Below are 27,796 nucleotides of genomic sequence, written 5' to 3' on the forward strand. Positions count from 1 at the left end.
TGGTGGTGCAGTGGTTGAGAGTCCTCCTGCCGATGCAGGGGACGCGGGTTCGTGCCCCGGTCTGGGAAGATCCCACATGCCGCAGAGCGGCTGGGCCCGTGAGCCATGGCCACTGAGCCTGCGCGTCTGGAGCCCGTGCTCCGCAACGGGAGAGGCCACAACAGTGAGAGGCCCGCGTACCGCAAAAAAAAAAAAAAAAAAAAAAAAAAAAAAGAATTAATATAAAGTCATATTAAAAACATTAGACCATTTTCACCTCAAATTTTACTTACTGTTTCCTAACCTGTGCATATTTGTAAACCTTGTTGGTTTTTTCCTTCTCCTCCCTATCTTCACCCTGGTCACCCGGCCTCCCTTGCCTCCCCTCCCCCTCGCCTCGCCTCCCCTCCCCCTCCTCCTCTTCCTCCTCCTCCTTCTTCTTTCTCACTCTCCCCCAACCCCTCTCCTCTCCCGCCGTATATACCTTTTCAGAAATGCTCATCCTGTTGAGGCGGGAATCAAAGACAGCACTCACTCAGAATCAGAACTGCGAAAGCCACACTGAAGTTCCAATTAAGCAGCAAGGATGTGGAGGAAGGGCTTGGGGTCCTATTGTTTCCCCTTTCTTCTTTTTTTTTTTGATGTGGACCACTTTTAAAGTCTTTATTGAATCTGTTACAATATTGCTTCTGTTTTATGTTGTGGTTTTTTGGGCACGAGGCATGTGGGATCTTAGCTCCCCAACCAGGGATCGAACCTGCACCCCCTACATTAGAAGGTGAAGCCTTAACCAGTGGACCGCCAGGGAAGTCCCCTCACTGTTGTTTTAGTATACATTTTCAGGATTCCTAGTGATACTGAACATCTTTTTCTATATTTTTTTTAGTCATTGAGATAGTTTCCTTGAATTCCTTTTTCATGTCATTTGCTTAGAAAAATAAGCACTGGTTTAGTCATATGTACTTATTTTATATTTTTTTGTTGACTTGTCCATTGTATGTTTTATAATATCTTTTCTCAATATAGGACTTATATTTTAATTTTACGAGGAGTCTTGTTATTCTTAAGTCTTAAAAAATTAAATATAGTTAAATTTATCAGTATTTGTCTTATGCTTTGTGCTTTTTGCCTCTCAAATAAAAAATGGTTTCTTTTTCTGAGGTTATAAATATACTCATTTTTGTTTTCCAAAATCTATTTTTTTCTTATTAAATTTAGATCTTTAATCCATCTGGAATTGTTTTTAAACTGGTATGTTTGAACAGGTAATACATTCACATGCCTTGCATATCAAAAAGTCATACAGTGAAAAATCTCCCTCTATCTCATCTCTCATTACGCTTTTCTGATATGCTTTGAGAGATTAAAAATAATTTTTTAAACACAGCATATTCTTCCTGTTTCTGTCTTTTTTTTACACAAATAGTAAATACTATACACATTGCTGCACCTATTTTTTTCACTAAACAATATATATTGAGATACTTCCATAAAAACCTTATTCCTCTCTGTGTTGTATGACTCTACCATGATTTATTTAACAAGTTTCCTATTGATAAATATGTAGGTTGTTTGTAGTCTTGTGATGTTACTATCGACAGCTAACACATGTATAGTATGTGCCAGGTACTGTTGTAAGTACTGTTTATATAGATTAAATCATTTAATCCTCACGCCAACCCAAAGAATACATACTATCATTACCTCCATTTTACAGATGAAGGAACCAAGGCACAGGGAGATTTAGTAACTTACCGAAGAACATAATGTTAGTAAGTGGTAGAGCTAGAATTTAAAACCATGCTCTAGCCTTCAGACTCATCATCACATACAGTGCTACAGTGAATACCCTTGCATACACTATGTAAGTTCCTAGAAGTGGACCTGCTGGTTCAGAGAGTAAGTACATAGGTAATTGTGCTAGCTATTACCTCTATATAGTCTTGCACTAATGTACACTCCTGACAGCAATCTATAAACGTATCTTTCCCCCTCATAGCCTTACCACAGTTAAGGTAACATTTGTTATCAAATGTTCGGATGTTTGTCAATTTGATAAATGAAATACAGGAGATTGCTGTAGTTTCCATTTGTGTTTCCCTTAAGGTGAGTGAGATTGAGCATCTGTTTCATATGTTTAAAAGTCATTTCCATTTCTGTAGACTGTTTCTATTCTCTAGTTTTCTATCAGGTTGTGGCCTTTTTTTTTTCCCCTTATCAATTTCTAGGAGTCTTTTAATATATATGTAGGAAGATTAGCCCTTTGCTGTGATATAAGTGGTAGGTATCTTCCCCCCCTCCACATTTGTTGAGATCTCACACACATGTCTTTCTGTGTAAGCTCTCTGTTCTATTCCACTGTCTATTTGTCTTGCCTTGGATTTTGTCTTTTACTCTTCTGCGTAAATTTTAAGAACAGCTTTCTTTTTTTTTTTTTTGAACGAAAAGCTATGTTAGGATTTTGATTTGCATTGCCTTAAAGTTTAAACATTTATTTAGAGAGAATTGCCATCTTTAGAATATTGAAGTGACCCATTTATGAACATGATATTATTTCTCTATTTATGTAAATCTTCTTTGTTTTTTAATAAAGTTTTGATTTTTCTCTGTTTTGGTTTTTCACATATTTTGTTAGATTTATTCCTAGGAACCCTATAATTATTGTGGCTATTATAAATAGTATATGTGTTTTTAAGTTACATTTTCTAATTGTAAATATAGGAATGTTATTAATTTTTCTGTAATTGTTGTGTATACTTCGTCTTTATTAAACTCTGTAATTTGTAGAATTTCTATGATTTTTTAACTGAGACAATAATATCTCCTGTGAATAATTATAATTACTGAATCCTTAACCTGCAACTTCTTACTGTATGTCACTCTGTTACGGATTTAACTTTTACCAGTGATTCACAAACTTCCCTGAGAGCGAGGATTATCAGGATGTTGTTAAAATGAAGATTCCTGGAAATGTGTCTCCAGAGATGCTGATTTAGTAGGTCTAGATAGTGGGATACATAGTCTGTATTTTAACACACACCGTATATGATTTGGCTATGGTTGCCCAGAGAGCTGCAGTTTGGGAAACTTCTTACATATAACCTATCTCTTCTGATATTTATTATTGCCTCCCCAATGAAATGGCAGAGATTTTATCTAATCTCTCTTGTATCCTTTGCGCCTAGAATAGTAGCCTTCCAACAGTAGATGCTAAATAAGTGTGCAGAAGGTAAAAAGGAATTTTAGGAAAGTCATTGGAAGTACTTTGTGTGAAGCTGCTATTTAAATGCTTTAAAAATGTTTTCTCATGTGCATTTTATATACATTTAAGATATCTTTGGGGCTTCCCTGGTGGCGCAGTGGTTAAGAATCTGCCTGCCAATGCAGGGGACACTGGTTCGAGCCCTGGTCTGGGAAGATCCCACATGCCATGGAGCAACTAAGCCGGTGCACCACAACTACTGAGCCTGTGTGCTGCAACTACTGAAGCTCGCGTGCCTACAGCCCGTGCTCCACAACAGAGAAGCCACCACAATGAGAAGCCCGCACACCGCAACAAAGAGTAACCCCCATTCGATGCAACTGAAGAAAGCCCAGGTGCAGCAATGAAGACCCAACACAGCCAAAAATAAATAAATAAATTAATTAATTAATTAAAAAAATAAAACAGTAAAAGATATCTTTGTGACTTCCCTGGTGGCGCAGTGATTAAGACTCCGCACTCCCAATGCAGGCGCCCCAGGTTCAATCCCTGGTAAGGGAACTAGATCTCACATGCATGCCGCAACGAAGAGTTCACATGCCACAACTAAGGAGCTGGAGAGCTGCAACTAAGGAAGCTGCAAACCACAACTAAGGAGCCTGCCTGCAACAACTAAGACCCGGCGCAACCAAATAAATAAATTAAATAAATAAAAATAACAAAGATTTATAAAAAAATAAATTAAAGATAACTTTGCTATCATCAGAGGAAGAACAATGATTGCAATGTGATAGGTACATTGACTAGGTGACTACCAACCCTTACCCCAATGTGTCTATATCTTGCCAAGCTTAATGGCATAATTTCTTTTTGGCACTGAAAATGCAAACTATGAGTTTCAGACAAATCATTTTCTTTTTGGTATCCTTCTGTGCAGATATCTAAGACGTCTATAAAATTTATATCCCCAGGACAGGATATAAGTGAGATATGGAATGCAAATATCCCTTAAACTATCATAAAAATCAGTATTATAATTATCTTTCTATAAACCCCAATCATTTGAAAATATTAATACAAATGGTTTTCCACCGTGAAGGATTGTCACTTACTGTGATTATGACATTAGCTATGATTAATTTGATTTTAAATGTTATGGAATTGATTTCTTTTGTTTTTTAAATAAATTTTATTTATTTTTGGCTGCATTGGGTCTTCATTGCTGCACGAGGGCTTTCTCTAGTTGCAGCAAGCAGGAGCTACTCTTCATTGTGGTGCACAGGCTTCTCATTGTGTTGGCTTCTCTAGTTGCTGAGCACGGGCTCTAGGCGTGTGGGCTTCAATAGTTGCAGCACTCGGGCTCAGTAGTTGTGGCACACGGGCTTAGTTGCTCCATGGCATGTGGGATCTTCTCAGACCACGGCTTGAACCCATGTCCCCTGCATTGGCCGGCGGATTCTTAACAACTGCACCACCAGGTAAGCCCTGGAACTGATTTCTGAATCAACTGTATTATCTGAAACTAAAGTGCAGTGTTTTATTTTGTGTATTCGACAAATATCTTTTTTTAAAAAATATTTATTTATTTATTTTGGCTGCACTGGGTCTTAGTTGTGGCACATGGGATCTTTAGTTAAGGCATGTGAACTCTTAGCTATAACATGCATGCGGGATCTAGTTCCCCGACCAGGGATCAAACCGGGGCCTCCTGCATTGGGAGCACAGAGTCTTACCTACTGGAGCACCAGAGAAGTCCCTCAATCAATATCTTGATATCACAAATTCCTGTGAAGGCCAAGTCTAAATAATATTTAATTAAAATTCTTATATATTTCATTTCATAATAAAATGTTTCTCAAATAGGAGAACTATCATAATTTATATCTTATTGAATGACTAAATAATATACCATCAAGATAAGGTATATTTTAATGATGTGCTTGAAACAAAACAACAATTAAGAGAACAAAAAATTTTACATAGTAAAACTATTTAGCAGTCATGATTCTTTTGGAATTTTTAACATATACTATATTTGTACTATGTTACTCTAAATTTTATGTATTGGTAACTGTTCAGTGTACCTTGTAGGTTTGTTTATTTATTTATTTAGGCTGTGCCGGGTGTTAGTTGCGGTACGTGGGATCTTTGTTGCCGCCTGCCAGATCTTCATTGCTGTATGCAGAATCTTCAGTTGCAGCACACGATATCTTTAGCTGTGGCATGCGGGATCTAGTTCCCTGACCAGGGATGGCACCTGGGCCTCCTGCACTAGGAGCGCAATCTTAACCACTGGACTACCCGGGAAGTCCCGTACCTTGTAGGTTTACAAAACAATTCAGCAGATGGAAGCTCTGTCTTCTTGGAGGAGTTACATTTGTACTTGGTTGATGTTTCACAAACTTACCTGATTTGCATAATCACTGGAAACAAATGTTAAAAAACACAGATTTTTTTAGGTCCCTCAAATAGTGGTCCAACCCTACCTTGGACAGCTATGAAATAACCAATGGTAAGAATCTTGATCAATTTTCTCTCTCTCTCTCTCTCTCTCTCTTTAAACATTGCATATATTTTTTCCCCTAGATATACCTGCTACTGAAGTGAGAACTTGTATAATTTATTATACATTCAGGATGACTGGGTAATCATTTAATTTTTGTGAAAGGCTTATCAATTTGAGATAAGAGAAGAAACTAAGGACACTTCTATTAATAGGGTATCACATAAGATTTTGTAAAAATACTAGATTCATCATTACATTTTAAATCCTATGTGATACACTAACAGTTTAAAAAAAATTTTGTTGCTTTTTGGGTATTTTCCAGGAGACTGCTACTATAATAAAATTGTAATAAGTAAGCAGAAAGAGGCACCAGGGATTATGTTCTATCAACATGTGTGAACCTTAGCTGCCTACAAGAACATCAAAACAATCAAATTGTCTTTAATTGAAATGCGCATTTTAAACTCTTACTGGAATGTTTTTATTTTACAGTTTCAGGATATCTTCCTATGAGTGTAACCTGTAGTCAGTTAATCAACGTTTACTGATCATTTGTCATAAATGACAGTACAGGCCAGATCTGAAAATCAGACTGAGTGGAGATGGGCATATATGTGTTAGTGGCTAATTTCTAAGTGAAGAAAAGATGTATATTGCTTTATATTATCCATATTTCTTTTTCTTTCGCACAGATCATTTAAGAGCTGACTGTGCACACAAATGTAATTTAAAAGGCGTATCTTCCATCTCTCTTGTTCTTGGTTTTACATATCCATTCTGTTGCATGTAAAATGAGTTCCCTATCTATTTCTAAATGATAAAGCAATTGCGCAGATAAAGTAGTCTAGGAAATGCGTGTGGAGCAGTTGTGGACTATATTCCTCAAAGCAGTTTTTTAGTCCTTTGGTTTGTTACAACTTCATTCATTTCAGCTTTTTTCTTCTAGGCTAGGCTGAGGGAAAATTAGACTTTTTCAGAAAGCTTAAAGAGCTGCAGGCAGGTAAGTGAAAACAGTGGTGGGCACACAAATAGCCAGCTCCTTGTAATTTAAAAATCTGCAAAGGAATTAGCTCTTGGTGCATTGAAGAAAGAGGTCTTGGAATGTGTGGTGATGAAGAGCATACCCGTTCACAGCTGGAGCAGAAGATGGCTAGCTCTTCACTAGGTCAGCTTCTTCTTTCTCCTGGGTGCACAGAGGGGCTCTATTCCCCAGCCTTCTTTGCAGTTTGGGTGTGGCTATATGATAGAGTTCTGGCCAATGGAATTCGAGCAGAAGAGCTTGGCATTTCCTGGTCTGGCTCGTTCATACTTACCAAGTAAGATCCTTTCTGCTGCAGCATAAGGAAGCCTTATGTTGAATGTGGTGGAGCCACAAGATGGTGGGATCCTAAGTTCTCAAATTACATTTGGAGGAGAGGGATTTTATATGAGCTATAAACAAACGTATATTGCATTGTCTCAGAAATTTTGTAGTTCATCTGATACCACAGTTAGCCTGCCCCAACTGATATAACAGAATAGTACTGTTGATCAAGGATGTTACCTCTCAGCCTGCAGAAAGCAGGAAATGGTTACCTCTTCCCTTGGCCTCTCTGGTATTTGCTGGATAAGACCTAGCAACTTCTTTGGCATTCTACTTTGGACAAGTTTTCCTAACCCCACCTTTGTTATTGCAATTGCCTCCTAACTAGCTCTCTGCTTCTGCTGGTGCCCTCCTCTACAGTTTATTATCAAAACAGAAACCAGAGTGACCTCATGTCATTCTTTTCAACCCCCTCTAAGCTCTCCATTTGTTTCCGAGAAAAAGCTAAAGTCTTTTTTTTTTGTGGTACGCGGGCCTCTCACTGTTGTGGCCTCTCCCGTTGCGGAGCACAGGCTCCGGACGCGCAGGCTCAGCGGCCATGGCTCACGGGCCCAGCCGCTCCGCGGCATGTGGGATCTTCCCGGACCGGGGCACGAACCCGTGTCCCCTGTATCGGCAGGCGGACTCTCAACCACTGCGCCACCAGGGAAGCCCAAAGCTAAAGTCTTTTTAAAAAAATTTTAATACTATATTTTATTTAACTCAATATATCAAAAATTTTCATTTCAACATGCAATCACTATAAAAGTTATTAGCAAGCTATTTTACATTTTTTTATACTGTCTTCAAACTTCAATATGTGTATTAACACTTAAAGCACACCTCCATTTGACTGTCTACATTTCAAGAAGCTAAAGTCTTTTCAATGACCTATAAGACCATTTCTGATCTGCCACCCCTCCTCATACCCTCTCTGTCCTTCTCTCCTAACACTCTCCCTTTCCCTTACTCTGATCTAGCCTCGCAGATTTCCTTGCTATTCCTTGAACAAAGCAGGCATGCTCTTGCCTTAGGGCTTCTGTGTTTGTTCCCTCTGCTTGGAATGCTCTTCTCCCAGACACCCCCATGGATTGTTCTCCCAGTCTTTGCTCAGCGAGCCTTTTCTGGGCACACTATTTAAAATGACAACTCCTTACACTCCCCATCCCCTTCCCTCTATTATTTTTCTCCGCCCACTTAGTACCTTCTAACATGCTATACACGTTTTCTTTTTAATGTTGTTCACTGTCTGTTCCCCTCCACACTCCTCTTAAAACGAAAGCTCCATGAGAAAGGAGTTTTGACTTTTTGTTAAATTGCCAGCCTACAGTAGTACTTGGCAAATACTAAATAATAGATAGATTTTTGCTGAATGACTAAATGCTCATATAGATAAGCATCGTGTGCCGGAGGAGCACTAAAGGGAAACTCCTAATTCACACTGGGATCTGGCAGGAAAAAGTCTTCTGGAGAAACTTACTCTTCTTCCAGGACTGGAAGCTGATGCAGTTGCTGAGCATCTGAGCCGATGGTCACTTTTTAGTCCTCCTCTTAACTGACCTATCAACATCATTTGACACAGTCGTGACTGTCTTCTTGAAGTGCCGTCTTCACTTGCCTTCCGGGGTACCACATTTGCCTGGCTGTTCTCCTACTTTCCTGGCCATCCCTTCTCAGGCTCTTCAACAGCATCTCCCCCCTCTAAATGTTGGAGCGCCCAGGGTTCAGTCCTGGTCTTCTTCTCATCTTTCTACACTCATTCCTCAGGGGATCAAAACTTTAAAAAATATCAGGGCTTTAAATGCCATCTGTATACTGATGACTACAAAACATACATTTCTAAATGCTATCTCTTTCCTGAACTCCAGATCTGCATATCACGTGCCTACTGGGAGAGCCTTTTGGATGTCTAAGTATCGCAAAGTTAAATGTCCACAATAGAGCCTCTGATATTTTCCCCTTGCCATGTGTTCCCGACGTCATTTAATGGCAGCTCTGTTCTTTCGGTTGCTCAGGCCAAAAGCCTCGGAATTATCTTTGATTCTCCTTTTCCTCTCTGCCAATTCTACCTTCACAATTTAACCAGAACCTCTTCTCACCATCCCCACTGCCAGCACCCTGGGACTGCTTGGATTTTACGAGCCTCTTTGCTTCTGCTTGTTGCTCCGCTTCAGCCAGTCCCCACACTGACACCATGTGATCCTATTAAAACCTAAGTCAAATCATGTCTCTCTTCTGCTCAAAACCTTCCAATGACTTCTTATATCCCCTCAGGGACCTGCAAGGCCTTTCTTAACCTGACATCATCTCCAACCACTATCCCCCTAATTACTCTTCTCCATTTAGCTGTCTTGCTGATCCTTGGCTATTCCATGTATGCTCTTGCTTCAGAGCCTTTGCACTTGATATTCTTTATCTAGAATATGTTCTTTCCCCAGATGTCTGCTTAGCTAGCTCCCTCACTTGCTTCAGTCATTACTCAAAATTGATCTTTTCCAGTGAGGATTTTCTTGGCTGCCCTATCTAAAAATTTAATGCGGGTTCCTGCCCCCACTTCTCATTCCCTTTTGTCTTTTTTTTCCTCCTTTGCACTTTTCGATAATGTATCTTATTTTCATATTTACCTTATTTATTGTCTTTTCCCTCCACTTCAGTATAAGATCATAACTCTCACCTTTTAAAAGATGCATCTCTCTCCTCCCATTTCCATTTCTTCAGTCACAGTTTTAAAGTCATGCTAGTAACACTCACTCGCAATGGAAGTGTTTGAGCATAGCAAAGGATTTGGTCTGTTTTGTTCACCGGCACATAGCTTGCGCTTAAATTCGTTATAATGAATGGATCAAGAATTAATTAGATCCAGTAAAACTGTTTCCTTAGTGAGTAAGTGTCCTTCCAAACCCAGGAAGAGTTAAAATTTTAGAAGATGGTAAAAGGGGTCAAACTCATAGTTTGATACTTTCATGTTAAATGTAGGAATAAGTTAGTAATTATTGATAATGATTATGTATAATATTGTAAATATTAAATATCTATAATTATGATAGATACTTGTAATTATAGATAATATGAGTATTTAGGGTTTAAAATTTTAGTATTCAGGAGAATCAGTCATATTAAGGAGTTCGACAGATCAGGTTTATGATTCCATTTTGAGTTTTATCATTGAATTCAGACTCACGATTTAAAGGTTAGAGATGTAACCATTTAAAATCTTTATAGTCAGTATTAAATGTCTGAAATGAAAAGTTGTTTTATTGCATTTGTAAGTTTAATTTATTGGATTTATAAGAGATGTTGAAATTATTGGAAGTTTTGCATGTTCATTTGTCTGGTAAGGTATTTGAAGTGCTTAAAAACATCAATTATTAAAATTATCAATGCAGTTTAAGGGAATTTGAATAGGTTTGTGAATAGGACTTACGGTTTAAGAGAAGCTGAGTTCTACAGTGAGATACCACTCACACCTACGAATATAGCTATAATAAAAAAGACAGACAATAACAATTGTTGGCAAGAATGTAGAAAAATTGAAGTTGGAACTTTCATATGTTGCTTGTAGGAATGTAAAATGGTGTAAGCACTTTGTAAAACAGTCTGACAGTTCTTCATAAAGATGCAGTATACCTGAAACTAACACAATATTGCAAATCAACTATACTTCAATAAAAAAAGGTAAAATGCAGAGTTGACATATGACTCAGCAGTTAAACTCCTATATGTATGAAGACATATCCACACAAAAACTTGTACACAATGTTCATAGCAGCATTATCCATAATAGCCAAAAAGTGTAAACAATCCAAATGACCATCAGCTAATGAGCTGATAGATATAATGTGGTATAGCCATACAATGGAATATTATTTGGCAAAAAATAAAGCATGAAGTGCTGATGCATCCTACAATATGGATGAATATTGAACACATTATGCTAATTAAAAGAAGCCTGTTACAAAAGACCATATATAGTAGGATCCATATATATGAAATGTCCAGAATAAGAAAATCTATACAGACAGAATCTGTAGAGGTTGCTTAGGGCTAGGGATTTTTAGGGGATATGGGGAGTGACTGCTAAGGGGTATGGGATTTCCTTTTGGGGTGTTGAAAATGTTCTGGAATTAGCGGTGATGATTGCACAACTTTGGCAATACACTAAAACCACTGAATTGTTTATTTTTAAAAGGTGATTTTTTTAAATGGTGTGTGAATTATATCAATAAAAAAGAGAGAAGTTGAGTTCTTTAACTTCAGTTGGTTGATATGTCATGCTTAAAATTTACTAGATTTACAAGTAGAATAACAAGATTTATGCGATGAATTTGCTGTATTAAATAAAACAAGGTTTTAAATTTGCAACTTTAGTAACTTTAGTAACTTTAAGCCCAGTCTTAAAAATGCAAAAATGTCTTAAAAATGTAAATTGGAAAGGAAACTTGTTCTGAGTAACTCATTCATTTGAAACAGTTCTAAGCAGAGAGGTTAGGAGGAAAGAGGAAGGAGAGTATATATGAATACAAAACAGTACAACAGGCTCTAGGTTAGATGTGCTTATATTAAATATTAAAGAAAAACACAAGCTTTTAAAAAATGTCAATCAAAATGGATCTTGAGAAATACATGCTTTAAAACTCTTTCCTGGGACTTCCCTGGCAGTTCAGTGGTTAAGACCTTCCACTGCAGGGGGTGCAGATTGATCCCTGGTAGGGGAACGAAGATCCCACATGCCATGCACAGTGAAACAAAAGCTTCTGCGCTTTCCTTTGGTTTTTAATTGGCCCTTTAGAGCCACACATAAATCTTTATACTATAGGACTGTTCTTCAGACATTGAATGATAGTTGTCATGTCCACAGCAGACTTTGTTTTCTCTGGGTTAAATGGCTCTTGATCCCTTTGGTCATTTTCATATGACTTGATTTCATGTCTCCTGCTCATCCTAATTGCAAATGTACTGCAAGGAATTAGAAACGAGCCACAATACTTTATATGTGATATTATTTTTTCTTGTTTATGAATCTTACATGTCTATTAAAGTAAATTAAGAGAGCACTGGCTTGGTATATTAGGCTTCTAGTTAACCACCAGATTTTGCCTCATAGTTGTGAAGTTTACCTCCTTTTCCAATTGGTATTTTGGACTTGTGTCAGGAATGCGTTCTGCTGCAAGTAACAGAAAGCCTAAAGAGAGGCTTAAATAATTAGGGGTTTATTTTTCACACACATTAAGAAGAGCAGAGGTACATATTGCTGGTATATTGTTAGTTCAGTGGCCTAACAGTGTCAAGCCCTATTATCATTGCCATTCTCTTGTCCTTGCTTGTGTGCTTGTCCCCCATGGCTGCAAGTCAAATGTCACCTCTGATACTGAAGGCAGGATGAAGGAAGAGAAAGAAAGAAAGGTGCCAGTTGTCTCTGACCTCTTTAGAAATGCAAAAGTTTCCCCAGAGAAGTCCCTGTACGTTTCTACTTATGTGTTTCCAGAAGTGTGTCATCTTGCCATTCTAAATTGCAAGGGATGTAGGGAAAGTGAGTATTTAGCTGGATACATTGATTCCCCAAGCAGAATTTGGGTTTCTCAAGAAGAAGGAAATGGAAATAGGTATCGGGTAGACAAAGAACAGTGCCTGCCACAGGTCTTCAGAGTAGGATTTGACATTTTCACTTTCAATTAATTGAATTTGGCATATCATTTGTTCCAAGCTGTTAAAATAATTTAGATCCTATGTCTGTCATCCATGATATTTGTCATACCTCATAGCTTAGTGTCATATGCAAATATCACCACTGCCACTAATATCTTTATTAAAGATCTCGTGCTGAAGAAAACAGGGCTGAGAATGGAGCCCTCTGGCTCCAGATCTTTTGTCATAAAAATGTGTAGATAAGCTTGGCATTTACAAGGTCCTCAATAACTATGTTGAATGAATAAAAGTTGTAATGACAAATACCTAGAAATTCGTTTCGAGATTGGTTTAATTGCCAAGCTATGTTACTTCCCTGAGCAACATGGGCTGTTGGTTTATGTTGAATCACTTCATTTCTTCTTCTCCTTTTTTTAATGAAATGTTTCACAAATTTTTGTGTCATCCTTGTACAGGACCATGCTAATCTTCTCCACATACAATAAAATTCTCCAATTTTATTGTATGTGCTGGTGAAGCAAGCACTGTCACTTCATTTCTGATAGCCTCATCAAAAGCATGCCACAAATTAGTATGGATATATTTCTTCCCTGTGTCATCACCTGGTAAGGAGCAGGTGAATGTCACCCCTGAGAATACATGTGTTAATACCTGTAACTTCCCTCTACCATAATAAATCCTTTTTTTCCTCTTGCATAAATGTTGAAACATGAAGACATGTAGCAGATCTCTTGTTCATGATGTTCTATACTTTTATCTACATAAATGGTCACAAGTAGTACACTCAGGTAGGATGTAGACCACTTTTTGACTCTCTAGCCATAAAAAATGTTTGAATTGTCAACATCTAAAAATTGTATTTTCCCATAAAAATATGGATTTTTTCACTTCTCTTGAATAATTAGCATTTCTAGTTTCAATAGGCCCACATTCACACATGGCCTAAGTTAGCTGGAGCTGAGTAGTCATATGACATGGGCTGTTAGTTGTTCTCTTATATTTGTTTTCCTTTTTGTCAACAGTAATTGAGTTCCCACGTTTTAGCTGAGCACATGGCCACTTAAAGACCCAGCTTCCTTTTCAGTTAGGTCTGACCAGGAGTTCTGGCCAATAGGATGTTACTGAAAGTGGTGTGTGAAAGAAAGAACTGTCCTCAAAGGGAGGATGCCGTCTTCTTTGTTCTCCTTTTTCCTGTTGGGTGGAATGTGAATATAATGGCTAGAACAATTTTGTTGTATCTCAAGGGGGAAGATGCTGATAGAGGATGTGAGAGCAATAAGAAAGTACCTAGTTTCCTGATGATCTCAGAATCAGCATACTGCTGAGGACTGCCTTCCTGGACTTTTATCAAAAGAAATGAATTTATATTTTATTTAAGCTATGTTATTTGAGTTTTCAGGCAAATCTAATCCTAATTCATAAAAGCTACTGCCTTTGAGCAGGTATTCTCAGGTTTATCACAAATCTCACCACTATGTAATAACTCCCTAATATTGACCAGGAGTTGCCATTTATCGTCATATCACACTTTTTCTCACCATTAAAAGTGGAAAAATGAAAAACTGACATAGTCATGTGTTTCAAAGGAAGTTGAAGAGCATATGTCATTGTGGAAGTAGAGACTATTTCTACATGACTAATACTGCACACCAACTACTAATGCACACTCTATTAAATATGACTTCAGAAGCTATTATGAAACCAACCACAGTAAGAAATATACCCAGAAAAGCAAAGACATGTTAATGACAAACTTAATGAATAACTTAATGGACTGAAAACAAGGATTGGAATTACAGCAATGATAATGGTGTAAAATGTATTAAGTAAGAAAAATGTTCTTGGCATTAAAACCTTTTGCCAGTGATGGGTTTATGAAAAGGTTGATTGCAGCAGAAATTGTGTCCTGAATAGAAACTAACATTTGCAAATATAAGTTTAACATCATGTAATATTTCTTACCATGCTGAAGCTGGAATGAAGGGATTTACAGTATGAAGCAGCATGAAAAGGTTAAATCATTTACAGTTTTTTCCCCTTCCAGCCAATGAGTGTACAGATATAAAAGATATAAATACCACCCAAGTAGCTAGAGTCATTTGTGGTGTCTGGAAGGCCTTAAGTGTTTGAATTGCTTTTGAACTTTGTGCCAGTAATAGGCATATCAGAACATTATTTTTGCATGTTGAGTGAAGTGGGTAAACAGGGCCGCAGGAGGTGCTTCAGCAAGTCAGAGCTAATACTGGACTTGTTTTTCAAAACTGAAGTCCATGCTGGCAGTTTGCACAACTTATACAATAATATGTTTATTTCATAATTAAATAAGAATAAAATTTAATTTAGAAAAAGAGAACAGAAAATGAATATAGCAATGAATACTATGAAATGAATGTGCTACCGTGGTTTGAACCACAGGAGACACGCCAATGCTTTCCTTCCTTGGTGAATTGTATGCAAAGTAGATGTGGTGTGAGAATGAAGGGATTTTTTTTTTTTTGGATGTTTCTAATAAATTGGTTTGTGTTATCTAAAGAAAGTGTCATCTGAACCCATCAGTGAAGATTTATTCAAAGATTGGGACTCCGGGTGACATTCACACTCTATTTCTCTACAAGTGTGTTCGCAATCAATTACACAAACCAATCATTCCTTTTATTCATCTAATTTCTAACCAAACCGTGCCTTTGGGAAACTCACTAGCCACAAAAAAATCTGGCTTTAATATGCAGAAATCATTTTCCAGAAATTTAAGTGATGATTACCCCTTGTGGAGCTAAGAACTGAATTCTAAGTTATTTGATTTTGAAATTTATAAAAATAAACTTAGATCATTTTGCCTTTTCTCAGCTAATATTGATAATGTGAATAAAGAGCTAAAAAATGGAAGTTAGTATACTAAAGCGTAGTTCCAAAAACTAACCAGGAACTGAATTCTATAAATAACTCAGATATTTTAAAAATGCAAAAAAAACCCAAAAACCAAAAACCAAAAACCTGAGTGAGGAATCTATGTTTTGGAAAAACCGTATCTGTGAAAACCTTACATTATTAATTTGAATAAGATTAATATTGCTCACAGATGAAGAAAAAAGTCACATTTCTCTGGTTCAAGATAAAAAAATAATGAATTATAGAAGAAATGCATAACTAAAATATGTATTAGTATTTGAATTTATATCAAAATTTAATCTCTAATATCATATATTTATGTTACATGCTTATAGCAAAGTGCAATAAAAATAAATGATATAATTCTCATATTTGATACTCGTTACACCACCCCTTCACTCATTTACCATGTTCTCCTGGCCTTTGTAAGCATTTGAGATTGTGAGCCCTCGTCTTGCCTTTCTTGCATTCCTTCTGGATACAAAGATAATCAGTGCCCTGAGCAGGTAAAATTTCCAAAAATATTTGTCATTTTTTCCATGAAGGGGGTAGACGAGAAAAGAAAGCCCAGAACTTTAGAGCCAAAGGCAATGGAGAAATTCAGTGTAACCATAATATTAGCAGGTGGAAATGGGCTAGAGTTGGAGAAGACCACGTAAAGAAATCTGAACTCAAGGTTTCATAAAGATCCCCTAATTTTGTTTGGCTGTTGAGATTCACATAGCAAGTCTCTGGTATAACAGCAGCCCTCTAAAGGATTCAGGGAGGATCTACGATAGGTGTACAGACCAATAGCAACCTTAAGAATAGGACACTTTGCCATTGGGTGAGAAGAAAGACTACAAGATTAATGCAATACCCAAGTTGTTAACTAATATTTAATAACAAAATTTCATACATAGTAAATTTTAAAAATAGCATAATCAATTAAGCATTTTATCATTTGCAAATTATGAGTGAAATTGTTCTGCACTTAAGTGCTTGGTAATGGTGGTGTTCACTAATAACTTACACATATATATGGCATCTTCTACTTGCCAAGCAGTGTTCTAAGTACTGAGGATACAGCAGTAACTAGAACAGACAAAACCCCTGCCCTCATAGAATACACATTCTAGAGGGAGAGAAGGATAAAATAAATAAACAGACCATGTCCTGAGGAGGTAAAGTTTGAGAGAATTTGACCAGACCTCAGAACCCAATAATTATGAGATTTTAAGTAACAAGAGTTCTATTAGCTGAACAATTATTATATGTAAGAACTTTATTTCATTTATCTTTACAACTCTGTAAGGTGTATTTTATTCCCTTTCCACAAATGAAACTAGCTCAGGGAGGCTAACTTGCTAAATCAAGTGGTGGTTCCATAATAATTTGGATGGGAACTTTACAAGTTTCAGTTTAGGCAAAATACATGTTAATTCCATTAAAATTTGAGTGTTTATTCAGTATAAGATAATTCATGAGGCTTTTATAAAGACACTCTACCTTTGCCTTCAATAAACTTCAGTTAGCCTTGAATATAAACCTCTACTTATTTATGTATTTCACACAGTGAATACCATTTTAAAATGCTTTCTAAATATTACAATGTGTGATTTTGGAACAGGAATGAATTTGACAATTTTCTACTCCAGTTTTATGTCCCTTCTTTTTTTTTTTAACTAATGGAAAAAAAGAAAGTAAAAAATAGTATTCAAATTTCATATGTTTACTTGGTAGTAAAACTAAGATGAAGACTCAGGTCTTCTGATTTCCAGTCTATTTTTTATTATTTATTTCTTTATGAAACCAGTACATTTTAAAAATAAACTTACCATTCCTTAATGTTCATAGTGATCATCACTGAGTTTGTGGGTTTTTTTTTGTGTGTGTGGTCCGCGGGCCTCTCACTGTTGTGGCCTCTCCCGTTGCGGAGCACAGGCTGCGGATATGCAGGCTCAGCGGCCGTGGCTCACGGGCCCAGCCGCTCCGCAGCATGTGGGATCTTCCCGGACCAGGGTACGAACCCGTGTCCCCTGCATCGGCAGGCGGACTCTCAACCACTGCACCACCGGGGAAGCCCACTGAGTTATTTTTAATACATTTTTTTCTACAGTACTTACTGAAACTCAAATTTTTTCATACATAATATATAGAAAAAAATTAAAACCATACAATAAAAATAGTTAATAGCTCAATTCTCAAAGACCTATTAGGAGTACTATTTCCTCATTTTAGCACAATATTAACAGTACATTTATATAGATGATACACAGTTTCACAGGACAGTGGATAATGCTACTACACAGCTGAAGAGAAGCTGGAGAGTGGAGTGTGAGCCACCTGGGAAGTAGCAGCTCTCCTGTTCCTGCTGGTGTTTGAACAGGAATGGGTTAGCAGGCCCTAGTTTAGTACTGTTGCTAACTCTTGCTGTAATGATTAGATGAACAAAGGAGAAGTGGCTTGTGCCAATCACTCTTGTGCCACAGTCAGACAATCATTTGTTGCCTTCAAGAGCTGACCACCAGTGCCTAGGAAGCAAAGTCACTGGTTAGGTCCAAGGCTACAGATTCTCTGCAATAACCACTGGACAGACTGTCAAGGCATAAAAAATAAGAGGAGCTTGAGGAATTTGGTATTAAACACTGACTTGTGTTTTTAGTGATAAAATAACAAACCAAGTTAAGATTGTGACATTTATTTAGTTCCAAGCCTAGGGAGAGCAAAGACTGGGAGAGCTGTATTAACCCACTAGTACAACGTTTATGAGTATCCTCATAAGGATAAAGAAGAGTGGTTTGTCCGGAGGATACAGGGCATTTGTAGATTCCTACACACAGAGAATTAGAGCGGTCACAACACAGTTGTTTGTCTTATTATTTCCCTTAGATTTTTTCTATTTTTTAATTGTCCAATTTTAAAAGCAGAAAAATAAAGAACTAGATGGCAGCAAAGGAACTATGCCTCCCGTATTTGAGGATGTTGCTGATATTCTAGTAAGACAGACAAGGTTGCCTTACCAGAAATGACTTGTAATAAATTCTAGGCACCAGGGTTTAGTACACTGATCAAGGCAGCACAGAAGGACTATACATATTTTTTGCAAAGAAAAGCCATATTCATGATTGAGCTTTGTTAGATATGTCCCCTAAATTTAATACTTTTTCCAGAGCTAAAACAGAAGAAACAACTCTGTTAGATTTAACCTTCAGATGTCTAGAACCTTCACCACAATACAAAGCAAAGTGATTATTTTCCTTTCTGTAATTAGCTATCCCTGCTATACTTTTTGAAAGGAAAAATCTCAAGCATGCTAGGCTTTCTGCCAATTTCATTTCTGGCATGGTTTGACTGATTTTAAGTTTACTGTTCTAATGATACTCAAGAGTTTTAAAATTCAGGCTCAGTAAATAGGACCTGAATATAGAGAAAAATTTATGTTGGAAAAAAGGAAATTTATCAGTGTGTTTGTTTATAAAAATTACAACTTACAGAAATTCTTTTCTAATCTTCAGTAGTTAACCATTTTTATGGAAACAACCAAGTATTAGTATATGACAGAACAGTGATGAAGTATGAGTTAGAACTATGCAGCCATTAGGTTTAGTGACTTTTCTTTGAAAGATAATTGAGATGAGTTTGTTGAGACAAACTGGTTTTATTATTGTCTCACTGAGACTTTAAATAACAGAGCTAAAGGTTTTTGTTTTCTAGTGTCTTACCAATAGCAGGCTCTCTATACCTTTGTGTCCTTTACTGAAGAGTCTTCATTTTGAGGTTATTTTTATCTGTTAATACAACGTTTACAGTTTAAGGGTTTGTCTTCAGAGCTTTCTTTAAAGGTTTTTATCTAGTTTAAATGGGGCTTTTTAGTATAAACTGAAGAGAAAGCATGCTTCAGTTGAAGATATCTTTTTTTTTTTCTCTATTAAGGTATTTCCTCAATTAATTGTAAAGAAAAGACTTGGCAGGAAATATAAAAAGCTTGTCTAAGATGCTGTTTTTGGACTTCCTCTTAAAACATAGATTTAGGGTTATGTCAATAAAACATGTGTGTTTATTCTTTCTATATATTTTTAAAAACTAGGCATTTCACAGGTGTACCATAAATGACTTTAAAACTGGGATCAATTTGAGGTGCAGTAAACAACTGGCATATGTGTCCTTTGAAATACGGCAGGATACAAGCACTTTATATGACTAAAAGACACATACTGTTAGCCAAGTCACCATGGAAGGAAAATCTATAAAATGTAAAAGGCAATGGAGAGAAATTGCAGGTGATTACTACCTTTGTAATAGGTTCACTGATATATACTGTCAGTAAGATTGGACAAATACCAATTGAATGAAACAATTAAAAAAAAGTTTCAAGTAGAAGCCTCTATAGATCGTTCCTATTTCTCCAAGTGTTTAAAAACAAAACAAAACAAAGGTATAGGGTAGGGAGGAGAATAAAACAATAATTAAAGTCTCTCCTGATGATCACAGTCAGGCCTGAATTAGTGACCTCACAGGTCAAGTGCAAAATCTCTAAGTACAGAACAGAAACCACAAAACAAGTATTTACTGAGCACCTACTAAGTAGCAGGAACTGTTCTAGGATTAAAAAAAAAAAAGGTGAGCAGGAAGGATAAGATAAGACTATGAAGGAGAGAGTAGAGTAGACTTTACATGCAATTATTAGGTCATGCAGAGAAGGAAAAAAAAAAAGAGGAGAAGCAACAATTAAACAAATATTAGAAGAAAATATTCCTGAGCTGAGAGAAGGCTTGAGGCTTCAGATTGAAAGAGCTCACAAGAGGTCCAGGAAGTGAGGGGGGAGGGGTAGACTTATCAGACATCTGATAAAATTAAGGAACTCTAAGGATAAAAAGGAAAAAAAAAAAACCCTCATAGTTGACAAGCTTTTAGCTATAAAGAACGAGTTCCCCACAAAGGGGAAAAAAATCAAAATGGTTTTATTATAAAATCCTAGTCTGCAATAATAGAAGCTAGAAGACAATGGATGTAATAGTTACAGGCTAATGAAAGAAAAGGACTACAACCCAAGAATCCTACCCAGCAAAATTACCATTTCCTCTGCTAGAGGAAAAGATGATATTCAATAACTAAAGTGCATCACCCAAATACATTACCTAAGGAAGATATAGTGCAGTTCACAATCTTTACCACTGTACATGTGGCCCTAAACAGGGGAATGGCTGGAAGCAAATGGTACATTCACAAGATGGAGTATTGTGAAGTTAATAAAAAGAATGACTTCGTGTTTGTAGCTGGGATTTCTTCTAAGACACGCAGACATGGAAATGAAGGATAGTTTATACTCAAATATCCCTAGAACCAGGAAGCATGGCACACCATGCCATGAAGAGCCACACGGGGAAGGACCAGGATCAGTCAGGAGGCAGAGAGGGAGAGGGTGCAGCATGGCCTAGAGTCTTTATTAACATTTTCTGTGGGAAGGAATGGGGGAGGCAGGGCAGGTACACTGAGTAAGTTTGGGATTGGATTTTTTTGTTGTTGTTGGGGGGATTGGATATTTTGAATAATTTCAGTAGACTGGGCTACAGGGCTGGTTCCTAGCTGCCTGGTACCTGGCTCTGGGGTGGGTTAGGGCAGGGAGAATACTGGCTCACGTGTGAGAATTTGATAAAGGGGATGGTTGGGGGTGTGGACTCCGGATTGGTTGTCTTGTATACTAAAGGCATGCTTCCAGGGGGGTCCTTTGCTATCTCTGGGAATTAGTTCTGGAAGGGGCAGTGTCACCAGGATCGATCAAGGATCCAAATGCCACAGTATCCAGGATACAGAAAATAAGAAAATAAGAAAATGTAGTCAATACGATTGGCCCTGTGATGCTCTGGCATCATATTAAGGAATCCCTAGGGGTGATACTAGTGGAGACTTTTAGCGAGCAGGGCATAAGTTGCACTAACACTGTAGAAAACATTTTACTAAGAGAGTAGAAAGGAAGAACACAAGTAGAGGTGTAAGGAGTCCTTGCAGGCCAGCCTATGACTAGATTTTCTATTTATATGGCATTAACCAAGACCCCAACCAAATTCTTGGGGTCTCCAACAATATCTAAGTGGAGTTGGAAAGTGTGCTAAAGGTATGATATATCAAGATAGCAGGTCCAGCAGTTGTTCTGTTGGACAGTATGAAATGATACATTAGTAAAGTATATGCAAGATTAGTGGGATTGTGTGTAACCAAGGAGAAAGAGTGGTTGTGGCGATCATGGTGGGAGGCACAAGGTGAGAGTAGGAAAATGCCTTGGGAACTAGGTAGTCCTCTCCCCAAAGTGCTGAGGGATTTGACTAATATGAGGCAAATGCCTCCAGGGAAAGCAATAATCTCCATTAATTTAGAACACAGATAGCAGTAACCTCTACTAGATTTCTCTTTAGGCACAGGTATGAGGGGTGTGCCTTTTGGCAAAGAACAAGGAGTAGGATCATGGGCTAGGCAGACAGTAGCTCAGAAATGTAATGGGATCCCTAATATCAAAGGAAGAAAAGCAAAAACGTCCTGTGTACAATTTGTGCCTTAGGAGAGGCAACCCATGTGTTGCTGGAAGCGAGGTTTTAGTGTCAGAGTGAAGTCATCTCCAATGATGGGCACTTGGAGTAGGAGATGCCCTCTGGGATACGGGGCTGGGGTATCCTTTCCCAGAGGGTATCCACTCGAGGTGATGTGGGGTCTCACATTTACCATGTTTGGGTCTTCAGACTGTAAATTAATGAAAGTATACAGACCAATAGCAATAAGACCAACAGTCAACAGGAAGATGAGCAGCTGCACTGAGAGGGCTTTTGTTTTTGGTGGAAGTTTCAGCTTAAATGGGTCCTCTCTCAGGTAGACAGCTGTCTAGTATATGGACAATTTGGTTAATGCGCCCCTTGATCTGGCCTCCAGCCCTTCTGGGATGAAGGAATGATAAAAGTTATAAAGATATGGGAAGACATTATAAAAAGGGTCTCATTTACAAGGAGTCTTTATATACACGGAGGCAATGCACATCCCCTTTAAATATAATGGGGAAAGAAAACTTTTAAAAGTTGGTGTGAGGTGTAAACTGGCCAAGGGGCCTTGAATTAAGAGAGATTAAGGCCTAGAGCAAGATAGAGACCCATTTAGGGGTCCATTTACCTGAGTGGAATTTGAAAAAGAGCTGTGTGAGACCATTATGTCTCTTAATTAAACTGGCTATCTGATACCTACAAGGGATGTGAAAGTTCTATTGAATACCTTTTCCAAGAGATTAGCATTGTGTATTTTTAGAAGAAAAATGTATATCTTAGTTATTAACAATAACATCTGTAACTCTAAAAGTAGTATGGCGTGCAATTGGAAAGGCCTTGTATTGTGGCCTAAATATATATGGAGATGTGTGATTTTGACTTATATTTTGGACATCTGTGAGGCAAGAGAGTCCCAGTTTTGTTAGTTTTTTTCTCCCTTAAAGGGACAATTTTAGGCAATGACCCAACAGTTTATAATAAATGTGAAATGAGGCTACTTGTTGGCCAGGGCATCCAGAAGTTTGGTTGAGTGTGTTGTTTCTTGGGTCCCATCCATTATTAGGGACATCCCTGGCTAAGAGATGGAAAACAGCAACATTTCATTGAGCTCCATCATGTATGATGGTTAGCAGTGCCATTTGCATAGTCTATGTATTCCCATTGCTGTTCATTCAGTTAATCCCAAGTGGATTCTGAGCAGCCAAGTGATCTGGGGGAGGGATGACATCCTCCAGCACCATGGCACTTAACAAGGGACTGAGGACAGGGGAAGCCACCTCCTCCTGCAGGTGGAATATGCCAGAGAGCTCAGGTTCGGCTCCATCCTGTCTAAAGAGGCCTTGGTAGCTGTGCTGAGTTTCTGGTGTATTGTTTCTACGACCCAACGCTTAACAAGCAGTTGGGTATGAAAGGTCACAGGCTCAGAGTATGTGAGAGCCTCTATTTTCCAGAGAGCTCAGCATGTATTTTATTTGTTGTTTTAATGGAGTATAGTATGAGGCTGAGAGGGCAGTTTCTTGCATCGTAAGCCCTTGGACAACTTAGGGCCATCCTACGTGGTCTAGAGATTCCAGGAGGTATGACAAGAGGTTGCCAAAATTTCCTTGGTGAAAGAGTCCTTCAGGGCACTAACGGGAGTACCTACTGATTTTAATTTGGAAGTAAAATTTGTAAATAAAGAATATGTTGCCTTCAGAACCCCCAAAGTACTAAAACATGTTGGACCTGTATACCTTAAATGTATATCAAATGAGTCTCCTTGGAGGAGGATGTCATCAATGTAACATCACACCTGTGCTCCTGGAAAAAGGTGGATGCAGTTGAGATCTTGTCTGCCTAGATTGTGATGGCAAAGCTGCTGAGGTACCCAATAGATAGTCTGGAAAAGGTGTGTTGTGTCTCTTTGAAGTGAAGGCGAACAGCAGCTAGAGGCTGGTGAAATAGGCACTGAACAGAACATGTTAGCCAAGTGTACAGGGGCAAAATATTTACAGGTTGTTGACTGAATAGAATCAGTAATTTCAATAATATTGGATATTCAAAACTACAATGAGGTACCATCTCACACTGGTCAGAATGACCATTATTAAAAAGTCTACAAATAATAAATGCTGGAGAGGGTGTGGAGAAAAGGGTCTCACACTATTGGTGGGAATGTAAACTGGTGCAGTCACTATGGAAAACAGTATGGAGGTTCCTCAAAAAACTAAAAATACAGTTGCCATATGATCCAGCAATCCCACTTCTGGGCATATACCCAGAGAAAACTATAATTCGAAAAGATACATGCACCCCTATGTTCATAGCAGCACTATTTACCTAAATGTCCATCTACAGATAAATGGATAAAGAAGATGTGGGATAAATAAATAAATATACACACAATTAAAAAGAATGAAATAATGCCATTTGCAGCAACATGGATGGACCTAGAGATTATCATACTAAGCAAAGTAAGTCAGAAAGAGATAGGCAAATACCATATGATATCACTCATATGTGAAATCTAAAATACAACACAAATGAACATATCTACAAAATAGAAACAGACTCACAGACATAGAGAACAGACTTGTGGTTGCCCAGGGGGAGGGGGGTGGGGGAGGGAAGTATTGGGAATTTGGGATTAGCAGATGCAAACTATTATATTTATAGGATGGATAAAATATAGGTCCTACTGTATAGCACAGGGAACTATATTCAATATACTGTGATAAACCACAATGAAAAAGAATATGAAAAAGAATATATATATGTATAACTGAGTCACTTTGCTGTACAGCAGAAATTAACACAACATTGTAAATCAATTATACTTTAATAAAATTTAAAAGAAATAACATTGGATATTGAGTATGGGGGCCCCAATGGATGGGACCACAACATTAACATTGTAGTAATCCATCATAAGGTGGCATTTTAATCTTATTGCTATATAAATTCTTTAATATATTCATTTAATATATAAATTTTGGATTTACAATTACATCAAATTATAAAACTTTGCTTTAATATTATATTTATGTATATATTATTCAATTACCTTTTATTTTCTGTTTTTGCTTTTAAATCATTAAGTAATCTACAATTAGCATTATGTTTGCTAGATTGGTGTTTGCTTAGTACCTAAGATTTAAAGTTCCTGTTTTTTTCTCCCCTTGAGCTTGTATCCACCTAAAGTGGCAGTCAGTTTTTCTGTTCTCTTCCTGTTTCAGGCTTTTGCACCCTGAAGGTGCAGTCTTTACTTTCTTTTTCTGGCTAATAAGAGGAAAAAAGGGAGGCTGAAGGGGCCAGGTGCTTCTGGGCAACTTACCCCCGGGATTGCCCCTGTCCATGGAATCATCAGTCCCTTCCTCACACTGCCACCTTTTTTTTAAAACTTACAGGATGGCTTGTACCTCTAGATGGCTAAAACTTTTCCTTTTTTTTTCTGTTGGGTGTTCACCTGATAAGCTCCTATTGGTCGCTAGTGGCCTCTCTGTAAGCAGCGCCCCCCCTTCTCTAGGGTGTCCTAATCAACCTTAGAGGGGCTAGGGTCTACATCTAGGAAAGCAACGGTGGCATCAACTTCACCTTTTACATTTTTTGTTTTGAGCATGAGACTCTTTGCATGTTGATAAGCAGCAGCTCTTATGAGGGCCCATATGCATGGACCAGGGCTTTGTATGTTTAAAATTAATTGGATCAACTCTTCAGGTCTTGGCGGGGGACATGCTGGAACCTGGTGCTCCTTTCCCCTCCTCTCCTTCTTCATTAAACACTGAGCCACGGTCTCCAGGGATGGGACCTCTTATACCCTACTAGTGTGGGGAACGGATTGCTTGCGACAGCAGGAAGCAGACATAGCAGAGAAGCTTGCGACCTGAACAATGCTTGTGGGGAGCCATGATCTCCTGAGAAGGCCCTCACACCAAACCCACAAATGGCCCACAGCACACAGGTGAGTGCTCAGGTGCAGCCATCTCCGACTACTTTGAGGAACAGGCTGAGATTTGACTCAGAAAAGCTCAGAGGGGAAAAGGAAAATGGTTTATGGATGCCTACAGGAACATGTAACGTTGCAGACATGAGGTACTGATAAGGCCTCACTGGTTGTTGGCGCTGCCCAGTCAGTGGATTAGACTCATCCCATGGCTCTAGGAGGGTAGTCATTCCACATCCCCAGCAGATGGACCTTTTCGAAATGTACCAGTTACCTATGTGTATTTGAAGTTTGGAGAAAGACTCCTTTTTTCTTAAAATTAAAAAAAAATTCCAATTTCAATAGCATTCTCAAAGATTGTTAAGAATCCTCACCAAGTGAGAAAAAGTGAGAGTAAAATGGTCAGGGCTTAAGAAGATCAACTATAAAGTAAACGTATGGAAAACGTTTGGCCAGAAAGGTCTGATATGAGGCCTAACACACACTTAAAAACTCAACAACTGTATACTTGGTATTCAAGCTCACAAAAACCTCTTTAACTAGCCTCCTATTGATAGAATCAGAAAGAAAGGGAATATAAGATTAGGTTCATGATAATCACTTGTGGGTATTGACACAAGAAGAGTGGAAAATAAAATAGAAATTTTATGACATTTCATGTTTAAGCCAAATTCCCTGCCAGGATATTTTCTGCTTTGATGAATGAAGTAGGACTTGGTCACATCTTAAACAGATTCATAGAAGAGTAGTTTAAGCTGCCATCTGATGCATTAAAATAAAGGAAACATGGTATTTTCCCTAAGTTAAATACCTCCTGTGATGCACTTTTTAGATTGTGGAAGGCAATGAGTTCAAGAAAATTTAACATAAAGCTAGACAACGGTTAAGTAAATGAAATCATTGCAAAAACGGAATACATAAATAATAATAAACAAATTTTGATGTTAACTTCTCAACTATACTTTTTGATATAATCCTCAGTAAAATCATTCTTGAAAGTGAAAATGAGCAAGGTGATGGTACAACCAGCAGAAGAAAGTCAGTGCTGATAACCTCTACGTGCTCATCCTCTAAGACTGCATCTTATTGTTCACACAATCTGCTCAAGTTCCCACAAGGGGGCTACCATGACCTGTCTCCTTCTACTACAGCTATACGGGCTGCGGCAGACAACAGCAACTGGGATCAAGGAGACATGTTCTGATTAAATAAACTATATGGAACTCTGTTGCAGGATTTCATGCAACTATTAACTTCATTTCAAAATAAAAGGAAAAAAACCACCCAAATTCAGGGCTAATTTAGCAGTCACTGGACAGTTAAAAAAATAAAACAGTCCTGTTTTAAAAGTTTCATCAATAGAGACAAAAAGGTACTAAGAATGATAGTCATCCTTCCTCATCACTGCTGCTCCAGGCATCTTCAAATGCTGGATTTAACTGTGCTCTGGTTGAAGTCTAAAAAAAAGGGGCAAAAAAGAAAGACTCAATTATTCTACCTCATAATTTTAGGCTCACAATATAGTTATGAAATATATCAGATAAAAAGCAACTAGATTATTTTTGAAGAAACTATATAATTGTTAATTTCAAACCAAAAGTTAACAAAAGAAACACCCCGCATACAATATAAAATAATGTAACTTCATTTTAAATAGACATATCAGACTTTATCTAAATTATCTGTTTCCTTCAAAGTAGTTACCTCATACACACACACAGACACGCACAGACACACAGACACAGAGACACACACACGCTGCTGCTGCTATTACTTAAGGCATTTTTACACCTCTTTGGAG

At 37.7% G+C, this 27,796-nt stretch overlaps 1 protein-coding gene and 1 pseudogene across 2 annotated transcripts in view; both read right to left on the bottom strand.

Annotated features, from left to right (window-relative positions):
* Positions 1 to 13,085: 13,085 nt before the first annotated feature.
* LOC132518919 (U6 spliceosomal RNA) lies at positions 13,086 to 13,200 on the bottom strand (annotated as a pseudogene).
* An 11,672-nt stretch (positions 13,201 to 24,872) lies between these two features.
* The window catches only part of ERCC8 (ERCC excision repair 8, CSA ubiquitin ligase complex subunit), a 60,269-nt gene continuing 57,345 nt past the window's right edge, over positions 24,873 to 27,796 (bottom strand). For both annotated transcript variants that reach the window (XM_060146092.1, XM_060146093.1), the window contains one exon: positions 24,873 to 27,452. In XM_060146092.1, coding sequence (XP_060002075.1) covers positions 27,384 to 27,452 — 69 coding nt within the window. In that variant the 3' untranslated portion in view covers positions 24,873 to 27,383. The remainder of the gene's footprint in view (positions 27,453 to 27,796) is intronic.

The sequence above is a fragment of the Lagenorhynchus albirostris genome, chromosome 3 (genome assembly GCF_949774975.1).
Source record: "Lagenorhynchus albirostris chromosome 3, mLagAlb1.1, whole genome shotgun sequence".
Taxonomy (NCBI): Eukaryota; Metazoa; Chordata; class Mammalia; order Artiodactyla; family Delphinidae; genus Lagenorhynchus; species Lagenorhynchus albirostris.